This window comes from Galleria mellonella, unplaced genomic scaffold (assembly GCF_026898425.1).
Source record: "Galleria mellonella isolate WM207_F2 unplaced genomic scaffold, CSIRO_AGI_GalMel_v1 utg159, whole genome shotgun sequence".
NCBI classification, from domain to species: Eukaryota; Metazoa; Arthropoda; class Insecta; order Lepidoptera; family Pyralidae; genus Galleria; species Galleria mellonella.
In genome coordinates, this window is record NW_026442004.1 from 1,604,076 (window position 1) to 1,625,484 (window position 21,409).

At 30.6% G+C, this 21,409-nt stretch overlaps 1 protein-coding gene across 1 annotated transcript; it reads left to right on the top strand.

Annotated features, from left to right (window-relative positions):
• Nucleotides 1–5,305: 5,305 nt before the first annotated feature.
• LOC113518898 (homeobox protein Hox-D3-like) lies at nt 5,306–8,912 on the top strand. Its single transcript, XM_026903923.3, has 3 exons — nt 5,306–6,216; nt 6,448–6,520; nt 7,629–8,912. Exons 1-3 carry the CDS (start codon nt 5,545–5,547, stop codon nt 8,552–8,554), a joined length of 1,671 nt encoding a protein of 556 aa, XP_026759724.2. The 5' UTR covers nt 5,306–5,544; the 3' UTR covers nt 8,555–8,912.
• The last annotated feature ends 12,497 nt before the right edge of the window (nt 8,913–21,409 follow it).

The window sequence follows — 21,409 nt, forward strand, 5'->3', positions numbered from 1 at the left end:
CATATATAAATGTTATTTTAATTTCTTGTCATCACAACTTGCACCAGACAACACACTATACGATCGCACAACAAACTGTTGACAGTAACCAAACTCCAGCTCGAATGTCTGAATCACTTTTCTCCGATGGCGGGAACCTCGCGGGAACAGATACACTTAAATCTTCTTTCTCATTCACACTTGCACAAATGCCTATCACCGTCGCTGTAACTGGTGTCGATTAAGTAAAACCATTACGTTGAGAACAAAAAAAGGTCCCCTTTGAACAAATCGTAATATATCATCGGCTGACGTTATGGGCTTAGGGTCCATAGAATAGTTTGCTTTTGTCCGAGCAGCAGTAAAATTTATTGCTATAACGGTTGGCTGGCTGAACTAGCAAAAATATTATTTTGTGTAATCTTTTTAATATTCTTTTTATTTGATATTATTTTATCTAATCTTTATAATATTTCTGACATACTGACATTAGATGTTTTCTAAAATGCTACAAGTAATGGGTAGACAGATTAATTTACTTAATTACTACAAATTATTCCAGTTCAATCAGATAAATAACTAATTAATTTTTAATAATTTGGAATTTTAACACATTATGGAATTTATGTAATAATCTGAAAAAAAATCGTAGGTTTTTTAACTTAACTGATACATTCAAAAATAAATAATTAATGGACAACATTTCATTGAATTTTATTCACTATTTATACCTAAACGAACCTGAAGGTTTAAAAAGGCCACCTTACATGAATATTAGTATGAAATGCTATGCATACCCTACCAAGTCTAATAGGCTAAGTGCGCTAAGTGCTTAATATTAACAGACAAGACATTTACATTCGCCGGTTGTACAAAATATACATATCCCAGGTGTCTTGGAACTTGATTTGGATTGGTTGCATTAGGCAACTTTATTATATATGAATAACGATTATTCGACCATAGATCGGTACCATAAATTATAAAAAGAGTCCAGTTTCGGGTAGACGCAATGTGGGTAGTACAGAACAAATAAAGGCAGTATGACAAATAGCGAATCCGACAAATTTATTCTGTAATAGTAATTGTAATTAAGTGGTGCAGTAAATTCGACATAATAATTATAACTTTGTGTATTGGTTTGCAGTCTTCCTGATAAAGGTCTAAATGAAATACAAAAATTAACGTCACTGCTATAATTTATTGAGGTATGTTTAGTTATGAATGTGAAGGTGACTATATATAAGTTTCTATGTATCATGATATAATATTCCACTTAGATAAGTACTTCAGTGATCGAAAATGGGCAACATATTGATGTAAGAAATATGTATTAATTATAATTGTTATTAAGATTTATACTACAGTGAACCTTTATTGTGTGTAATAAATTCAAATGGTAGTTAAAAATAGTATAATGTAAAGAGAACAAACTGTAAATGGTGCTTATAGGTCACCAGAGTACATATCTATTTCTACATATTGTATAAAGTCGGTTAAAAATGCGTTTGACTGTAATAAACTAAAAAACTACCGAACAGATTTTCATACGGTTTTTACTAACAGACGGAGTAATTCGTAAGAGACTTTATAAATCGACTGAAATATGACAACAATTATTGAAGATGTCCGAAAAAAGCATACAGACTCGGCGCTTTACTGATATGCACCGCATAATACTGGTTTGAGGCAACGACAAAAAAATTTAGCCAAATATGCTCGCGCGAAGCCGGGGTAGTTTACTACTTATAACTAAGTTATCTATTTATTACCTATAAGAAATTCATACACTCTTACAATCGCCGGTAGACATTAAAAGTATAACGATATCGCAGAATAGGTACATAAGAAGCTCAGAGCTATCGTTTCAAACCGATACACACTGGTATTACTAAATATTTCAATATTATTTGTTACACATAAATAATAATAATAATTTATATCATCAATCTATATGATAAGCACTATATAATCTAATTCTATTTACATCCGGAGTATAGCAGAAAGCTATACACTCATAATATACTAACATACGTAAGCCACGTATAGTGCAAACTCTCACGGCTCGAAGCCATCTATCAAAGTCAACAAAGAACAGGGTTACTAGTTCAATATCCGAAGTGCAGCTGACTTTGTATAAAATATGTCATATTGATCTCGTTCAATGAACTAAATAAAGAACAATTCTTGACATGTGATTTGAATATATTTATATTATCTTTTTTTTTTAATAATAATAATATACGACACCTTAAATTAAAGGACTCTTATATGTACACACCTAATTAGTATAGTTTCAAAAAGTAGAAAAATAAATTTTAACTATTAATTATCTTTAATTATTTATTTATCTAAATTTACCGTTATTATGAATTACCCAAATTTTACCCATATTTAAGATAAGATAAAGTAAGATAAGATAAGAGAAGGTAAGATAAGATAAGATAAGGTAACGTAACATAAGATAAGGTAAACATATATTTATTAAGAATGTACTTATTTGTTGAGAGGAACAAATTTATAATTAGTTTCCCTCAACAAATAATAATATCTATTACTATACAGTAAAATAATATCTAATAATTATCATCATTAAAATAATAAATCATTATTCTTAATATATATTATTGATATTAATAAATATCAATAACGATGTGAATAATTTAGCACGTGCTGCTAAATTATTCTTGTTTTTAACATTCAAAGTAATTTTTGTCTCTTCAAAATCCATCTTAACTATATTACTTAACACGTTACAGTAATTGTTACGGTCATTATATTTAGAGCCCTAAAGTGCATTATGGATTAGCAACTATATCCATTTATGGTTTCAAATAATAACTTATACAATTCTTTTAATACTCGATTAGATTACAATACTTTGAATGCCAATAAATGGAAATATTTGTATTAATTATATCAGATGGAGACTACACAAAAGTCCTCTACTTGAGTACTAATTTCTCATTCACGTTTTTACCGTGAAGCAGCTGTATCTGTATGTCTGTGTTTGGTATGAATATTGGAATATAGCAATGAAATTACAGGATATGATGGTATAACACCTTAATTCTCAAGAATGGCAACACAAGAGGCGTATCATATTTGTCACAGTGTGATGTTCATGATGCTATTGTCTATAAACATGCTATTTATGGCTATCATATTAGCCATTACTTTTTTTGCCATTCTAAGTAACATAAAAAATATATATGATAGCAATCAGTAACATACCGTGGGTTCGGATCTTGTTCTTATTAGAAGATGCCTTTGGTGTTGTGGGTGATCATGGGCGGTGGTAATCACTAACCATCAGGTGCATGCAGGTGGAACCGCATACACGGTTGCCCCCTGTGTTATAGAAAAAAGAGAGGATTAGTCTACTATTAATTTATTTTATTTATTTAACTTTAAAATATAATAATTAAATTTAATAGAAAGTGTAGATGGCAGACTATAGACAGAAAACTATAACAGCAAATATAATTGACGGTGCCATGTAATCGTATCATCACGACGGCATAATAAACAATATTAAATTAAAACAGTAATTCACAAATAACACACGTATAATATTACTCATATAGTCTATCAATGGGATTTTGAAAAAACATAATTGTAGTTTCATATATTATAGTACTAATATTAATATTATAATTTTAAATGGATACAGAAGTTGTGATTTTAGAACTAGGCTCCTAAATAAGTTAATAAAATAACTTGAATCAGGGGACTACTGCCCTAAACTTTATTATTAAGCCCCAAGTATTATGGGGAAAATAATATATCTACAAAGCAACTACGATTGATATACCTGATCAGCGACTAAATATAAGGTTTTATATCATTTTCTTTTTTTCAGCCCTTACAGTGTCCTGTGATTAAATAGAAATTGTGGCTTATATTAATTACATCGTCACAGCAAGAACTAAGATGACCTCAACGATTCTACGTTATTTCATATATATAAGTGTCACTTTATTAACTAGTGAGGCACTTAATTGTGTTAAAATGTACTTACTATAATCAGGTAATATTAGTTTATAAGATAAGCTACTCAATTTAAAATTTTGTTAAAATATAGTTCATATCAAAAATACAATACAATATCATTTTATAAATTAAAATGTTTGTAGTTCCCAATTTAAATGAAAACAGCTCAATGCAATAAATACATTTCGACGTTTGCAAATGTTTTAATAACATCAAAGTTCATCAAAATCTCTCCAGTATTTTTTACACGACACCTCTCCAAACACGATCATGTATAATTTTTATTATTATGTACAAGCATAGAAGATATGGGAATACTTTATATTACGTTGATATAATAATAACATGGTCGTACACTATTACCTGTATCCAAAAGCTTCAAATTACTCAGCGAGCTATGGAGAAGGATATGCTCAGAGTTTCTTTGCGTAATAGAATCTAAAACAAAGATATCCAAAAAAGAACCAACGTAACCGACATAGCCCGAAGGATAAGCCAGCTGTAGTGGTAATGAACTAGTCATATAACTCGAAGAACTGATAACTGATGGGGAAGAAAGATGGAGATGGAGTGACGACCTGAAATGCATTGCAGGGGATAAATGAATGAAGGTGACTCAGGACGGTTCTTTATGGCAGTCTATGGGGGGGGGGGGCTTATTTATATCCAGCAGTGGAAGAATAATAGTTGAAATGATTTCTATATATTTATTTATTCATTAAAAATAATTACAACATTATAGCAGTAAAAGCCAAATAAATCTAGTGTGCTAACATACAAAGTTATAATAAATGTATTTAACCCGACTCTAGATATTTCTGAGCCGCTTCTAATATAGTCTACTACTAAATATATCAATGATGTTTGTAATATTATTTAATAACCGTACTGCGTGAGTTAAGGGAGCGTGCTGAAGTAGGTTAGTTCTTACTGGCGGGACATTAAACGTAACCGGATGACGGCGCGATATGATGATGAATAACATACTAATATCTAGTAGAAAAGTAAGTATCTATAGTCCCATAACTATGACAAAATGTCTTAATCCTCAAGAATGGCAACTTATAAATGGTGTTTGGCTATAATAGTGTATTATGTAATATTCATGGTGCTGTTCTTGTCTATAGACAACGGTTACCACTTTTTATCAGGTAGACCATCCGTTTCTTTGTCACTCTAAAATATAAATAAAAATATTATAAAAAATAAAAAACTACAAACTTTATCGTAGCTATAAGTAAACCTGTAGCAATTTCGGATAAGCGATTGTGACAACTGTTTTAGCTACCGAAACTAATTCTTGTATATTATCTTGTGTCCGTTTACTATCAGAGACCCGGTATGTGAGCGTTATCTATGCATAAATAGGTATACTTACCTCGTAGAACCTACGCACACAATGGACAAAGTCATTACCAAATTAAAGATAATCAGGTGAAGAAAACAGCATTTAGTAAATAAAACTCGGTGAGTACGGTCGTTAGGTTCTTTGTGATCAAATTGTGTATTGACAATACTACGATTACAACAATATTATTACTATGATAAGTGATTGGTGATCTTGTGTCAAAAATGTCTTCACCGCCAACTTCGCCGCCATCTTCAGTACCAAGTTTAGAAACAGAGCGCGGCGCGGAGGACTCGAGGGATTCTATATCATCAAAATTTTCTCATACTGCTGCGACAAAATATAATGATACTCAATTCACCGATGTATCTAATAAAAATGATATTAAAAATACTACAGTAACATCACATAGTGTTGAAGACATATTATCAGAAAGTATAATCTATAACGGAGTTGACAATAATTTTGACTGCAAACAAGAAATTATAGGGTCATTATCTCAATCTTTTGTACAAGATTATAATTCGAGGGATTCGACAGGTTTTAGTATTCAAGACATTCTTGGTATACATCAATCATACAACGCGACCAATATTCAAGAGAATTCAGAAGCAAGATACGATTACCAGATATCAAGCTATGAAAATATAAGCAATAGTCCCATCAATAACTATGGGTCTGGTACTGAAGAAGTAATTTCAGATGCTTGCATCAATAAAAATGACAACATATTCTCCTCAATTACGCAGGTTCAGAATCAAGCTATCCGAAGTAATAGAAACTATGTCATTAGTGAACCTGTTCGTTATCATTCTAGAACAAATTTAGATAGCAATATCATAAAAGATCCTGGAAGAGAAGTTAACCAACTACACGAATCTAGTTTTCCCAGTCAGGTAATAAAAGTACAAGCTATTATAGTCATTCAGTCGTTAAAAATAAAGTTGACAGTTGTACATCAATTATTTCACTACGTAATTTTATTTACCACAAAAATAACCAGACCCTTAATGAGTATTTAATTAAGTAGGCAATAACTGAAAAATACTTTGAGTTCTGCTCATTGTAGTGTTAGACGTCGAACAAGTAACACGTTAACCATTTCGTTATTCTTGAAATAATTTCAGAATTTATCGTGGATTAATAAATCAACTACTAACCAAATACTGGATCGTACTGAATCGTCAACATCAAGCAAAGGTAAATATAATTTTTACTTTCTTTTTTACACTTTTATTTTTTTATTTATTTAAGATTGTGTTCCATAAAAAAAAAGAAATGTTAATCGTGTTAAATAAATATAGGACTAATACTCTGTGGATTGCAAAAAAAGTTTCATTAAAAATAATTTAATATTTAAAAAAAAATTGATTTGTTGTTATTGTTGGTTCTATCATATTGTAAGAATACAGGATAAAATTATTTTATATATATTATTTTTACTGTTGTTTTACATTTTAATTTTTTTATATATTTAAGATTGTGTTCCATAAAAAAAATGTTCATTGTGTTAAATAAATATAGGACTAATAATCTGTGGATTGCAAAAGAAGTTACATGAAAAATAATTACATATTTAAAAAAAAATTGATTTGTTTTTATTGTCGGTTCTATCATATTGTAAGAATACAGGATAAAATCAAAATTATTAGCAGTACGTAAAAGTAAAAATTTATGTATGTGCTAAAGTATATTAAGACAGAAAACTTTGTTTGTCAAAAATCTAGAAATTCAAAAATAACAAAAAATTAAGAACTGCCGGTAGTAACTGTATCACGCTCCGTTAGTATAGAAGTTAAAAAAATATTGTCGATTTTCGACGCATACTTCTTTGGTGAAAATTTTTATGTTTACTGATATATCACTGCCTTCAAAGGATACTAACAATTTCGATTTTATCCTATATTCTTAGGATATATTAAAACTGACAATGAAGACAAACTTAAACCAATAATAACCAATTTATCTTTGTGTCGTCATCATCATATAATACCAGCCGTTACCTGTCCACTGCTGAACATAGGCCTCTCCCTATTTTGAGAGATTTTGCCAGTAGTTGCCATACTTGATAGGTGAATTGGCAACCACAGTTAAACTTGAATGTTTAAAGAGGGACGCTCCTGCCCATCCCTCGACCATTAAGCTCCCTTAAATATCTCTTACGACACCCACGTGATATGTAAAGTAGTAGCCTATAATATGCCGGAACCACACGGCAATTTTTGTCTATACCTATATAATTTCCATTATATTATGCTTGTATCCTAACATTAATAATTTTACTCTAATCAAAACATAATTGTTTTAGAAATGCCGCCATCATATCAAAAAAGTTTTACAAAAAGAGCACGAACAGCTTATACAAGCACACAATTAGTGGAATTGGAGAATGAATTCCATCAAAACCGATATCTCTGCCGACCCAGAAGAATAGAACTTGCAAACTTCTTACATTTGTCGGAACGACAAATCAAAATTTGGTTTCAAAACAGACGAATGAAATACAAAAAGGACAATAAACACAACAAACCGTCATCATCAGTAGATGATACTAGTCCTTCTAGTTCCAAAGAGTTTCATCTAAGTCAAGACCATAAAATGAGCCATGGAAGAAGTTGCGGAGGACACGACAGACATAGTCGTATACTAACAGATAGTCATGCCAGTCATGATAAAATGTTTGGAGCATCTAACAATGTTCTCCCAATGCCTCCAGAATATTCTGCAATAGCACTCAAAACTGGAATAAAGCCCGCTGAGAACACGATTGAGCTTCCAACATACACTCCAAATTTGTCTTTTTCATCGTATTACACGACGGGAACAAGCAAACCGAGTTACTCACCTTTATCTGAAGTTTATCGGTATTCGAACGATGAATCACTGCAACCAAATTCTAATACACTGCACACGCTACCATCAGACAGCTACGTTCCTAACGGTGTCAACTTGAAACTCAACGATGAAATAACTCGGTATAATGCAGAATCTTCTTATTACAATCCACTGCCAACTGCAGTCGTGCCACCTCTTGCAACAGCTGATGCTTATGGATTCGGTGCGACTATGCCTTCAATACAAACTCCTACGTACGATGATAATAATGTACATACTAGAACGGCAAGTTTACCTCTTACTCAGGATCCTTATTATTCCTACTTACCTACCTCTGATGTAGCCAATCAACAACCTTCTTCTACAAGTTGCAGGTACTCCTCATTTATTTCTCTATAGTGCAATATTTTTATTCATTTTTTTTTTGCTTTTATTTATAGAATACTAAATACTGTTACTGAATTTTTAATATAATGTATAATTTTTTAAATAAAATGTAATATTTAATATAATTATGTTTTTGTTATGTTGTAAAATTACAATATAAAATGTTATAAATGTATAATACATTTGATATTTTGTATAATTATTGAAGGCTAGTTTTATTCTGTTTACTGAACGTAAAACTATTTTATTTTTAAGTGGCTTCCAAAAGCCAAATTTTCTCGATTGTTTTTTATTTTTTTTTAACTATATTCCACAATTGTTTTGTAATTGATAGGTTTTACTTTGTGTCGGTCTCATTTTTATTGTATATTGATTGTTGTTTATTTGCGAATCAACAAACTTCATGTTATGGAAGAAAAACTGTATGTAATATATATAGGACATAGATATCGTTAAGTTTTTAGTAGTTAAATTGTACAGAGACAATAATTTATAATATTATAGTAATAAGTGATTGGTGCTATTGTATCTAAGAATTTCTTCACCGGTACCTTAGCCGTAATGTTTAGAATTAGGTCATAAACTGGAGGACATTATTACTAATTGTGATAATTAAAAATGCAAGTTCAGATTTAAGTTATTGCTAATATGGGAAACTATCTCGTTACACAACCTGTGCATTATAATTAAAGAAATGACTTAGACAATAATGCCATATAAGAATTGATTTAATTTCTGGAAGAAAAATCAGTCAATTATAAGGATTTCCCCAATCAGGTAATCATATAATATTAATTACTCAATTGCTAAATGTAAAATGTATATTATTTTTGCTATTTAATATTATTTACTATAAGAATAATCGAAATCATAATGTATTTATAACTTTAAACTACTTCCAAAATAAAAAGATTTCAATTACCTTGTAATTTTATTTCAACAATTTCGAAAATGTATTCACTATTATTTTTGCATTCGGTAGGGTTTATTTAGTTTTATATCGATTCTAGTTATATATATAAAAGTAAAAACTTTCTCTTAACGTCACTTTTATAAACCATAATTAATTTTTAATATTATCTCTATCTTTCTATATACATAATTTTTAATACACAATAATAAAAATATTATTTTAATAAAAATATAATTATTTCAGAACATACTAAAAAGAATTAAAGAAAAGATCACAAACGGTGAATGGATCAGTTAGTAGATATGGAGAATGAATTTCATAAAATCAGATATCTTTGCCTGCCCAGGTAAATAAAACTTACGAAATTATATAGCCAAGTGAAAAATCAAGATATGGTTTCAAAACAGACGAATCTAATACAAAAAGTTTTATGCATTTTAAATACAACAAACCGTCTTCATGAATAGACGATAATAGTCATTCTAGCACCTTTGGTGGTATTTTTTACAAATCAATACTATGGATTCAAGAGCCAAGATTAAGACCTGTATCATCAATGAATCACAAAATAAGTTGTGAAGATCACAGTAGATATAGATGTTCTCTCAAAACGTTTAGAATAATTTATAATTCATACACCCATATCTACAATAAAGTCAGAAAAAAATTGAAAAAAATTCTGGAATAAAATTAACAAAAATTTTAATTTAGGTACAGTATACTTTGATTACTCAAATGTTAAATATGCAGTCAATAGTCATACTTCAATCATTGCCTACCTTATGTAATTACCTAATATAATTACGTAGTGTAATTAGAACAGAAATTGCTATATTTATTAATGAGTATTTAATTTCATAGGTAGAAATACCAGTCAAATATTTTAAACTCACCTTATTGTACTATTAACTAGTCTGTAAATGTTGGATATCTTATTAAGATTCAATTTCAAATTTTAGAATTTGTCATAAAGACATACTAAATATCTGATTGTCAATATCAAGTGATGTGACGTTTATAAGTTTCACATCTCTTTACTTAATTTATATTAGTATGATGGTATTGTTATTATTTACCATAGTACTCTATAAAAAAAAAATACAAAATATAAGATAATTAGTGGAGTATACACTGTACTGATTTCCCACTACATTAATACCTTTATGTAATATTATCAAAATTCTAATAAAAATATAATTCTTTCAGATTTTTATCAAGACCGTCATTATATCAAAAAAATTCATAAAAATCCAAGTGGAATCCATATAATTAGAGTTATGAAGGAGTATTGTACACGTTAAACTAAAAATTTTACTAAAGAAACATGGGTATAGAAAATGACGAAAAACTTTGACTGCCCATTCCAACACGCCGCGTCCATCTGTTAAATAAATATGGGACACAAAAGTTTTTGTGATTCACAAAATTTCTGTACTAATATATTTTATAACATAATTCTTAGTGTTATAATGATGTAGATTTTTATCTGTATACTGCAGTGCAAAGAAAAAGCTACTTTAATTCTCATATCGCGATAAACTATGAGATATGTTATAGATAATCAACATTGTATACATTTTTTTTTTTTTATTTTCTTCTTCGCAAAGCACAACAACAGCATCAATTGACACAAAAATAAAATGGGACTAATACGGGTGCATCATCATCGTCCTCATCAACATCGTCATCTTCCCCCTTGGCGTGTTACGCCGACGTAAGAAAAACATATTTGTTTTTCTCTTTCATTTTTCTCTATTCACAATCATTCCCGCCAGAATAGGAATGAATCCTATTCTGGTTACATGACTTCCCACAAAGTATTTATCTATGTCTCTTTAAGCTTTCTTTCACCCTTACAGCCATGCACATTCATACTAAATACCTTTTTTTAAAATATACTACTTTTCATTACACATCTTTAAAACGCGCTCAGTAATGTCGATCATTATCATTATCGATCATTATTGGATTAGTATTAGTAATTTATGTGAAAATAATTCGTAGTATGTTGATGCATAATAGGTTTTATTCCCTATATTTTATAATACTAATAGAGTGTATTCATTCATTCATACTGCCTTTGTGCAATTCAAGGTATAGGTTTGTTATAGATTTATTTGGAACAGACTGAAAACTAGGTAGATCGGGTGTTGTTATAGAACACTGGGACTGTGAGTATATGGGCTCACCAGTTGCATTATCAGAAATAAAAATAGTTTACATTTTCCCTGTGCCTTGAGAAGACTTTGCTCAATTTTTAAAATAAAAATTGAAATTTTATACTATTAGCTACTCTATTATTATATTGTTAATTATTATGTTTAATTTATTATCATATATATATTACAATTTTAAAAATAACTAGCTTAAACAATTTAATTCAAATTAGAAATAAATTTGATATTTATAAAAAAAAATATTACGTCGTATTCGAAACAACTATTAAAACTAAAATTTATAGAATAAAATTTTATTTTATTTTACAATTAATTTAATTTTTTTTAATACAAGAACTGCTTAAAAAAAAATTACGAGCTAGTATGTATTGTACAAAGTATGTTATAAAATTTATTATATATTTAAATAATTGTTACTTATAAATAATTTATTAATTTAAAAATACGTTACTAACTTAAATCCTAAAATAAGAAATCACTATATTGTTACTATATGAAATAAATGTTTATTTCTGTTCCACTGACAAGGAACTATTATATTTTGGATGTTTATATTGTGAATTGTTAACTGTAAATAACATATATTTTTACTAAATTTTAGAATTTATTTTACTTTGTTTAATGACCCAGATTGATATGAAGAATTGTGTATATTTTTTAGTTTATAACGGTTCATGTTATTGTATTTATATTATTTATAATAAAATAATTTAATTAATCTTTTTTTTTTATTTATTAGAAACACGACCTGTGTGAACGTGATGAACGGTACGGGTTCCGCATTCTTGTAGTAATGTACTTCTTTATGATGACGCATGTCCAGGTAGCACCCAATTTGTTTCATTCTATGGGTCCAACACGCAACATTCATAACAATGAAGCGGCAACGTCGCGCAATGTACATGGAAACACAATGCTAGGTGGCTAGGCGACAACGCGCGACATTATACCTACCCTGTTTTAAACTTGATATTTTTAAAACGATGGAATCCATTGTTTTTTGACGTAGTGTACGATGTAAATCAGTCTTTATATATATTTTTTTATACATATATTTTATAAACTATATTATTTATTTTTTTATTTATTTAACCTTAATATACCTAGAAAATGAAATGGCGGACTTAATACCATGTGATGTTATTTATCAACCGTATATAGAAATAATATAAAATATAATTGAAGGCACAACGTAATAAACAAAATCAAATTAAAACAATAATTTTTAATTATCTTGTAGGTATTATAGGTATAGGTAAGTATTATAGGTAGGTAGGTGTATAAGGGACAAAAGTGAGTTTGTTAATTTTTTTTGTTTAGTTGTTTGTTAACCACCTTAACTACTTAATTCACCACTATGGAATTTGTTCACGTACTATATAGAATGAAGAAGTCCATAAGCTACTTTTTATCCTGATAAGTGAACATATTCCGGTCACGCGGACGAAGTCAAAGGTAATAGCTGGAACTATATAAATACACAATTCATATTTAATTGTAGTAGTTAAAGATGACGCATACAGTAACAACGACAAAAAAAACAGGTTTGTATTGTGCTGAAAACGAAACGAAGCGTGTGCGACATGAATACGAATACAATATGAAAAAGGAAATAATAAGTCCACCAATTTACACATTTTTTTTAAATTGTATCCTATCGTCATTCTCGTCATCATGTTAGCCATTATCTGTCCACTGCTGAACTTAGGTCTGTCGCATAGACTGCCATAAGAAACGGTCCTGAGCCACCTGCATCCACTGACTTTATATCGACCTCAAATGCATTGTACCTACAAGGTCGTCGAGTAGGGATCATCCTATATTGCATTTTCCCGTACGGAGTTGTCACTCCAAATACCTTTTTTCTCCATTCGTTCTCGGTCCCTCGAGTTATGTGACCAGACCGTTGCCACTTTAGCTTGCTTGACCTTCGATCACTTTGATTCTGTTGCCGATATGCTCATTCTAGATTCTATCACGCAAAGAAACTACAATGATCAATGATCAACTGTAAAATTTGCATACGGACAACCATATAGGGCCATGTTTTGGCTCACCTCAAAGTCAACTTTGCGTTTTTTTTACACTAAAAAAAATTATAGTCTACTCTAATTCTGCCGCATCGTGGGCCTGCAAATAATATAACTTATTACATAAGAGAGAAAAATAAAAATAATTAACTTTTATTTTGTATTTTATGCACGTATAACTGACACCGAAGGTAACCGACATAACCCGAAGGATAAGTAAGCTAATCACATATCTCGAAGAACCGGCAACCGATGGGGAAGAAAGGTTCTTGAGTGGCAACCGCGTACGGATAAACGCAGTGTAGTACGACCCCCCATTAGGTGGAGTGACGACCTGAAATGCATTGCAGGGAGTAAGTGTATGCAGGTGGCTCAGGACCGTTATTTATGGCAGTCTATGGGGGAGGCTTATGTCCAGCAGTGGACGGATAATGGCTGAGATAATGATGATGATAGTCATGTTTGTTCATTCAATAATAAAGTAAATGTAATAAAATACATAATTAATTATAAAAACTGCAACATAACGAACACAGTATTCATACCTTAAATATTTACATTAAATAGATAAATGTCTATTTAATTCATATATATTTATCATTTAAGAACTTATTTACTAAGTAATAATGTACAATAAAATGTTACAAACAAACAATGAAAAGTTTTATTTACTTCTACTCATCCAAGTCGTTAATATTTAATATTTTCGTTATAATTTAGGTACTATACGTAGACGTAGATAACCTAGGATTTACATAAAAGTTTATAAAAATTTTACTACAAAATAAGTTAATTAAATGTTTGTTTATATATACCTACAAGAACTTCCTTATAAAATTGAACGTCTTAAAAGGGACAGGATTTACGAAAATAAGGAAGGTAATTCATATTGGCATACATTACAATAAATTTAGACATGTCAATAATAAATTGTAAAAACATAATGAAAATACCCATGCTTCTAATGAGACTGGAGGAATAATAAAACACTATATCTTATATACATTTTACATAACGTATATTTTAAAACAAAGAAAAAGATATCAAAAAGTATATGTAAAAAGAATTTAAACAAGAACCATATAAAAATACAAATATGTATATAAAAAGGCCGGCTAGCTAAACTGCCAGCAACATATGAAAAAATATAAAAAAAAAAACTTTACCTATATAATGACTATGAAATTACTTTAGTGTATACTGAAGCAAGTCGTTGATGTCTTTTATACGAAAAGCGCCGTCTCGTGTATAAAATGTATCGGCGATTACAGACACAGTACAGTACTATGTACAGCGATTGAGATATGCTATTGATATACATATTTAGTTTAAAGTCCAGTAGTATTATAAGGTACCTGATTTTTAATTCTCACTTATATTATAAATATGGAAGTGAGTTTTTTTTTTTTTATTGGATGAAAATGGTATGGTAACCCCGCCTGCGCTAATGGGATACGCTGGCGGGGCACCAGTGAAGGGTGATCGATGAGGATGAAAACAGGCCTGTTAGCTCATCATGATGGTCAGGAATTAATCATGATAGTTTCCAGGGGGAACCGCGAGGAGGTCGACCTGGTTGGATATATTGCTAGCAATGGGATTCTTAGTCTCCATTACTAACAATCCCTTTTCCGCCCTATGAAAGTGAGTTTGTTTATTTGTTACGTCTCAGCACCTTAACGTCTTAAATGATCATTGTAAAATTTAATATACAGATACTTTATAAGATGAAAAAGGACATAGGCTACTTTTTATTCCGGTCAGTGAACTTATCCCGAACACGCGGTCGAAATCGCAGGAAAAACCTAGTAAAATATTTTAAAAGGAAATGATTGCTTCTTTATTACAGAATATATATAACTAAATATGTGACTAAAGTCTTCTGCTCAATATATAAATGAAATCTGCACAGTCAGCGACTGACTTTCTCACTGATGGATTTTTTTTTATTACGACGCTGGTTTAGGACTGAATTACAAAGTCGCTGGTGATCGAGCATGCGTCCATAATGGCGATTAAATCCTACTGTATGTGAATTGTGTAGGTATTTGTTGACAACCAAGTAAGCGCATTGGAGTTCTCGTCGCAGTAAAAAGTAACTACGTATAATTTTATTTAATTAGAACACATTATTGGTTTGTTTGAATCGAACCATTTGAACACATTATAATGCCAACATTTTGTAGAAGAATGAAAAGGGATGACTCATTGAGCGGAACATAACGGTTTTTAATATTTAATTAGGTAGCATAATTAAATAAGCATTTACTATTGTGTCACAACTTTGGAAATAATACTTGCGTAAAACTTACTCGGTCACTATGGGTGCCAAGTTTCAGACCAAAATGTGAGAATAAACGCAAAGTGAAAGCGATTATAACTCTACATGAGAGAGAAATAGAGAATACATTTTATTTGCAGCACTAAAATCTTAGCAATATAGGCAATTGATATAATAATAATAATAATAACTTTATTGCATGACCATGATTGTAACAAACTCAGCACTGGAAATTACAGTAAAAGTAGATACGAATTCATTTGTACATTTGGATCAGTTTAAACATCTGTGTCTGAACTAGGTTATAAAACCTGTATCTCAGACAACAGCGCTCAACCCTCATTATATAGTATAATATTAGTTCGGCAAAATTTTTAGTGCTACATATAGAATGTTGATTTTATATAAAATTAGTTTATCTAATTACTATATATATGCGTATCTAATTACTATATATATGTGGGCTCAATATTAAAAATAATATTTTTACGGCTGATAATGATTGAACGGTTAATTGTTAATTATTAATATGCATTTCCAGTACATAATATGCCTTCTACTATTGCGATATTCATAAATAATTTACCCTCTAGATACTCAGAACACATACTTTCAATTTTTTTGCACATTTTGTGTTAATAAATGTATTTGATTGGGCAACGGACGCCGCTCTTCTAAAGATTTTAAACCGGCAAATGTGCAGTTGGCTCATACTAACTGCTTATGTTTTATATTCGAAATTACGGAAAATGAATATTTTATATGTACAATTCTGCACCCTTCTAACTCTCGACGGCGATGTAGCGATGTTACCTGTGCATACATCTCACACCTTACTCACACATTGAAGGCACGGCCGAATATTTTGGCGCCCAAGTTTCCTCTTAAAATACTAAACAATGGTTACCATTTCTATGAGGTGAGATACTTATCACTTCAAACCACCACCGGACATGACTTAATTATTGTATAAGGGCACCGCGAAGCGATTCGAACCTCGGCTCAGGCCGTCGTATCTCGATCCCTACCTGAATGGACAGGGGGTTACCACTTTCCTTCAAGTGGACCGTCAGCCTGTTTACCATTCAAGAATAATAAACACTAGTTAAAAGCAGTTTATCTAAATTATATATTTAATTATTATTTAACTATACGATACATGGATTCATTACATCTAGTCGTCTATTGCAGATTACCTGTTCATTTGTTTACAAATTCAACTATATATTCTACATGTTATCTAATTATGAAACAAATAATCTTTGACCAGTAAATTAATAAAAAATTACAACTTTGGATACAATTTAGATGAAAACTTTAATATATATAAATAGTAACGTTTATTAATGTTTTTATTAAAAGTCTTTAAAACTTAAAAATGATACATACATATTAAAAACGAAACAAAAAATATGCATCGCCGCTTTTTTTTTTCTTTTATAGTATACTAGTTTTTATATTTATAGTATTTATGTTAGCGAAGATAGTTCACTTTTTAAATAGGTGCAAATCTAAATGCCCCTCTAATACTACAACTATAAATATAAATAAATATACCGAACTGAGCTTCATTCATTAACACATTGTATACCGAGAAAAAAATGCAGTCCAGGCCGTGTCGGTCAGCACTGACGGCGTTGGCAGAGAACGTGTTAATTAGCCAACTTGGTGATTATATTGTTGTCGCAATTGGCATGAACCTAGCGATGACTCAGTTAATTTGTGAATCAACAATAAATATTTAACAAATAGGAGACCCTAAGTTGTTCGACGCTATTTCTTATATATTTTATTGTACCATGATATATTCGCAAAAATTCATTCAAATTGAGATTATTTTTAGACTTGCTTATTTACTCTGATATAATCTTCCTTTAATATATTAAAAAATAATAATTTACATTTAACTGACTGATAAATTACAATTAACTGACATTTTCTATTTTTTTAGCAAAACTGTGACGACGAGGTCTTATCTGTCCCAAAAAGTAGTTTCTGATAACAGCATATAGAGGATTCTCTTTACTTGAGCTTTCCATGGATATAAGTATACTCGGGTCAGTACTTCGGCAATTACGTGAGCGTGGCGTCTTTTTTTATCTTTTTCTTGTGGTACAGTAGTTTTTACGTAATATTGGAATTAATAAAGATCGACAAACAATTGTAAAAATTATTATTTTGAATTTTGTTGCTCATATTATTGTACAGACATCGTCTAGTTACGATTTTAGATCATTAACAGTATGTATATATTATACTCTCATTATATAAATATAATAAGGATATTAAAATAAATAAGGGATATTAAAATATCCCATATAAATTGTCTAGGCCCAGTAGATATCTTCTATTTAATACAAAGCGTTTGAGAACAAATCATGGCCATTTCTCAGCTATAAACAAAATGCAGTTCACAGTATAGTCAGTTGTCACGATTGCCTAATAATGATATTAACACGACCTTTTACAAATTCAAATTCATTTTATATAAATTTCATAGTTTTATTTAATTAGATTAATAACAGCATGGCATGTATCATCGCACATATGTATACATTATAAGTGTACAAATGTAGTATATTACTGTAGTCTAACCATTTATTGTGGGGGGAAAAGGATTGTTAGTAATGGAGACTGAGATGGTTATGGTCATGGTTACTTCCTGATGAATTCATTATGATGGGCTATCTGGCCTGTTTTCATTCTCATCTATCACCCTTCACTGGTGCTCCGCCAGCGTATCCCATTAGCACGGGCGGTGTTACCATTGCATTTTCACTTATCAAAAAAAAACTGTTTATTGTATAACTAGTATTGTAGTTTTAATCATTTTTCATTCTTATAGTTATATATAATATGAATACGCATGTCGTGGCGACCTTTAATGAAGGCAGCATTTTATAATGTAACCATAGTATCATATATTTTAAGTAGATATAAATGTATACTTTGTTGGTTGGGCTTAAATAAATAAAAAAAAATTTTTTTACATATGAGTAACATTATTCATTTCTCATAATCTTAGTTCTAATAAGTATTTTTCCTTTTCTTACATTATCTAATATATTATAACTTTGCGAAACACATACTCGTACCTGTGTAATTATAGTAAACTTGTTCCTAATTACTAGATAATATAAGAATGAAACTGTGTGAAAAAATGAAATGCCTATCCTCTGAATAGTACAAAATTCCTTTGACACAATTAGTGGCAAATCCAACAGTAGAACATTAGGTATACCACATGGTTACGTCGAACAGTTTTCTAGATAACTCCTTGCATGGTCGTGATTTGGGTTGAAGGACATATGTACAGTAGTTAAATTACTGGTTACGGGAGCATAGCACCATAGTCTCCGAAATGATAATGCATAACGAGTACCGTGGTAGACACAATATATTCAGTGATATTCTCTCTATGAAGTATAACAATACCTGCCTTACAGAATAAACATGAAAGGAAAAGACAAGCACACAAGCAAACGACTTATATAAAAGATTGTTTTTTTTTATCTGGAATAAATGTTTTAATAAAAATACTAATCAGCTACGAATGCCTCACAGTTCGTGGCGTTCTATACTCATGACTGCCAAGAGTACTTAATAATGTCTGTACAATTTAAGATAAATTGTTAGGAGAGGTCTTAATAATAGCAATAGAATTCAAAACAATATACACACACACACATATATATATATATAGATGGATGAAAATGGTATGGTAACCCCGCCTGCGCTAACGGGATACGCTGGCGGAGCACCAGTGATCGATGAGAATGAAAACAGACCAGTTAGCCCATCATGATCAACTCATCAGAAATTAACCATGACAATTTCCAGGAGGAACCACGAGGAGGTCGACCTGGGTAGATATATTGCTAGCAATAGGATTTTTAGTCTCGATTACTAACAAAACTTTTCCTCCCATTATATATATATATTTGTTATAATGATCTGGCATTATGTAAGAGCTACTACCGCACCAAATCGCAAAAAGCAATTTTCACAATGCTATTCCTGAAGGTTAACTTGTATTGTATAAAAATAATTTAAAGTTGGATATTGAACTAGGGTAATTTTTTTTTATATTATTTAGATTGTATTTGCATCAAGAAAGTGACTACTGTGCAGGATATGAGGAACACTGCACCCCTTCATTTTCCTCGGAAGTTACTAACAATAGTTGGCGTTCCGATATAGCCAATGTAAATCAACATATTGCTCAGGTATTGTAATATTTCTTATCTGGTTTTAAAATCTTTAATTTAATACAGTGTATTTTCATTTAATAAAATGTAATATTTTCAGTTTCAGATACCCCAGTTACATTTACAAAATAACTCGGGACAGTTTTCAAACACTGCGTTAAGCAATGGATGCACATTTGAAGAGATGCCCTTGCCTTCAGTGATGAATGTTGGGTTTGATCAGGTAAGAATGAAAACTAATTTAGCTACTACATCTATATATTTTTTATATCATAAATTTGGTTAACAAGCACGCAGCCCCTCTCATGATAAACGGTCACTGTAGCCTGCGGATGCCTGCAATACTAGATGTGTATCGATTCTGTGTTAATTAAATCACTAATTAAATCCGTTTCTATTTTAGATGTCTCAATTTGGTGTACCTGAAACTACCAATGTGTACGCGGATACTACAGAAATCCATCCTATAAGATATTTTCACCGTGAACACAGAGCAGGTAATTTTTTTCTCTATTTCTATTCAATTTGTTACAATTTTATAACATTTTAATACATTATCTTTTTATTTGATCAATCTAATTTTATAACCAGTTAATTAGTCAAATAAACACAATAACACTAAATTTCTGCTATTGGTATTGGTATTTTTAAATTAACAAACCATTTTTCTTAGTTACACTTAGACGCTCCTACTTTTTTTTTATTTTAATTGTGCACAACGTACGACACCTTTATTTATAAGCGATTTTTATTATTGCAGTTCTTCATACGCCAAATAATCTGAAGACAATTGTTAAACAAAAGCGAAAGAGGACAGCATTCACGACGTATCAAATTTCAATTTTAGAAAATATATTTAAAAATAAAGAATATGTCACTAAAAAAGAAAGAGAACACTTAGGTGGACAGTTAGGAATCAGCGAGACAGTTATCAAAGTATTGTTTCAAAACCGTCGAATGAAAAAGAACAAAGAGGTAAAGGAAATCGTCCAAGAGATCTACGGAGACATTTATCAAAACAACGAAGGTGTCGACCATTTAGCTCCACTTCATTATGTGGAATCACAAATGAAGGAGGCTGACACGAGGGGCTATATTACGCTCGACAATCGATCATTGGATTGTCTTGCGAAAACTATCGACAAAGTTCTACCTAAAGATATGAATGTACAAGACATCCTCGAAAATAAACACACCGGCAGCGATTTCAGGCCCGTGTATGAGCCCATGTATGGGCCCATATATGAGCCCATTTCTC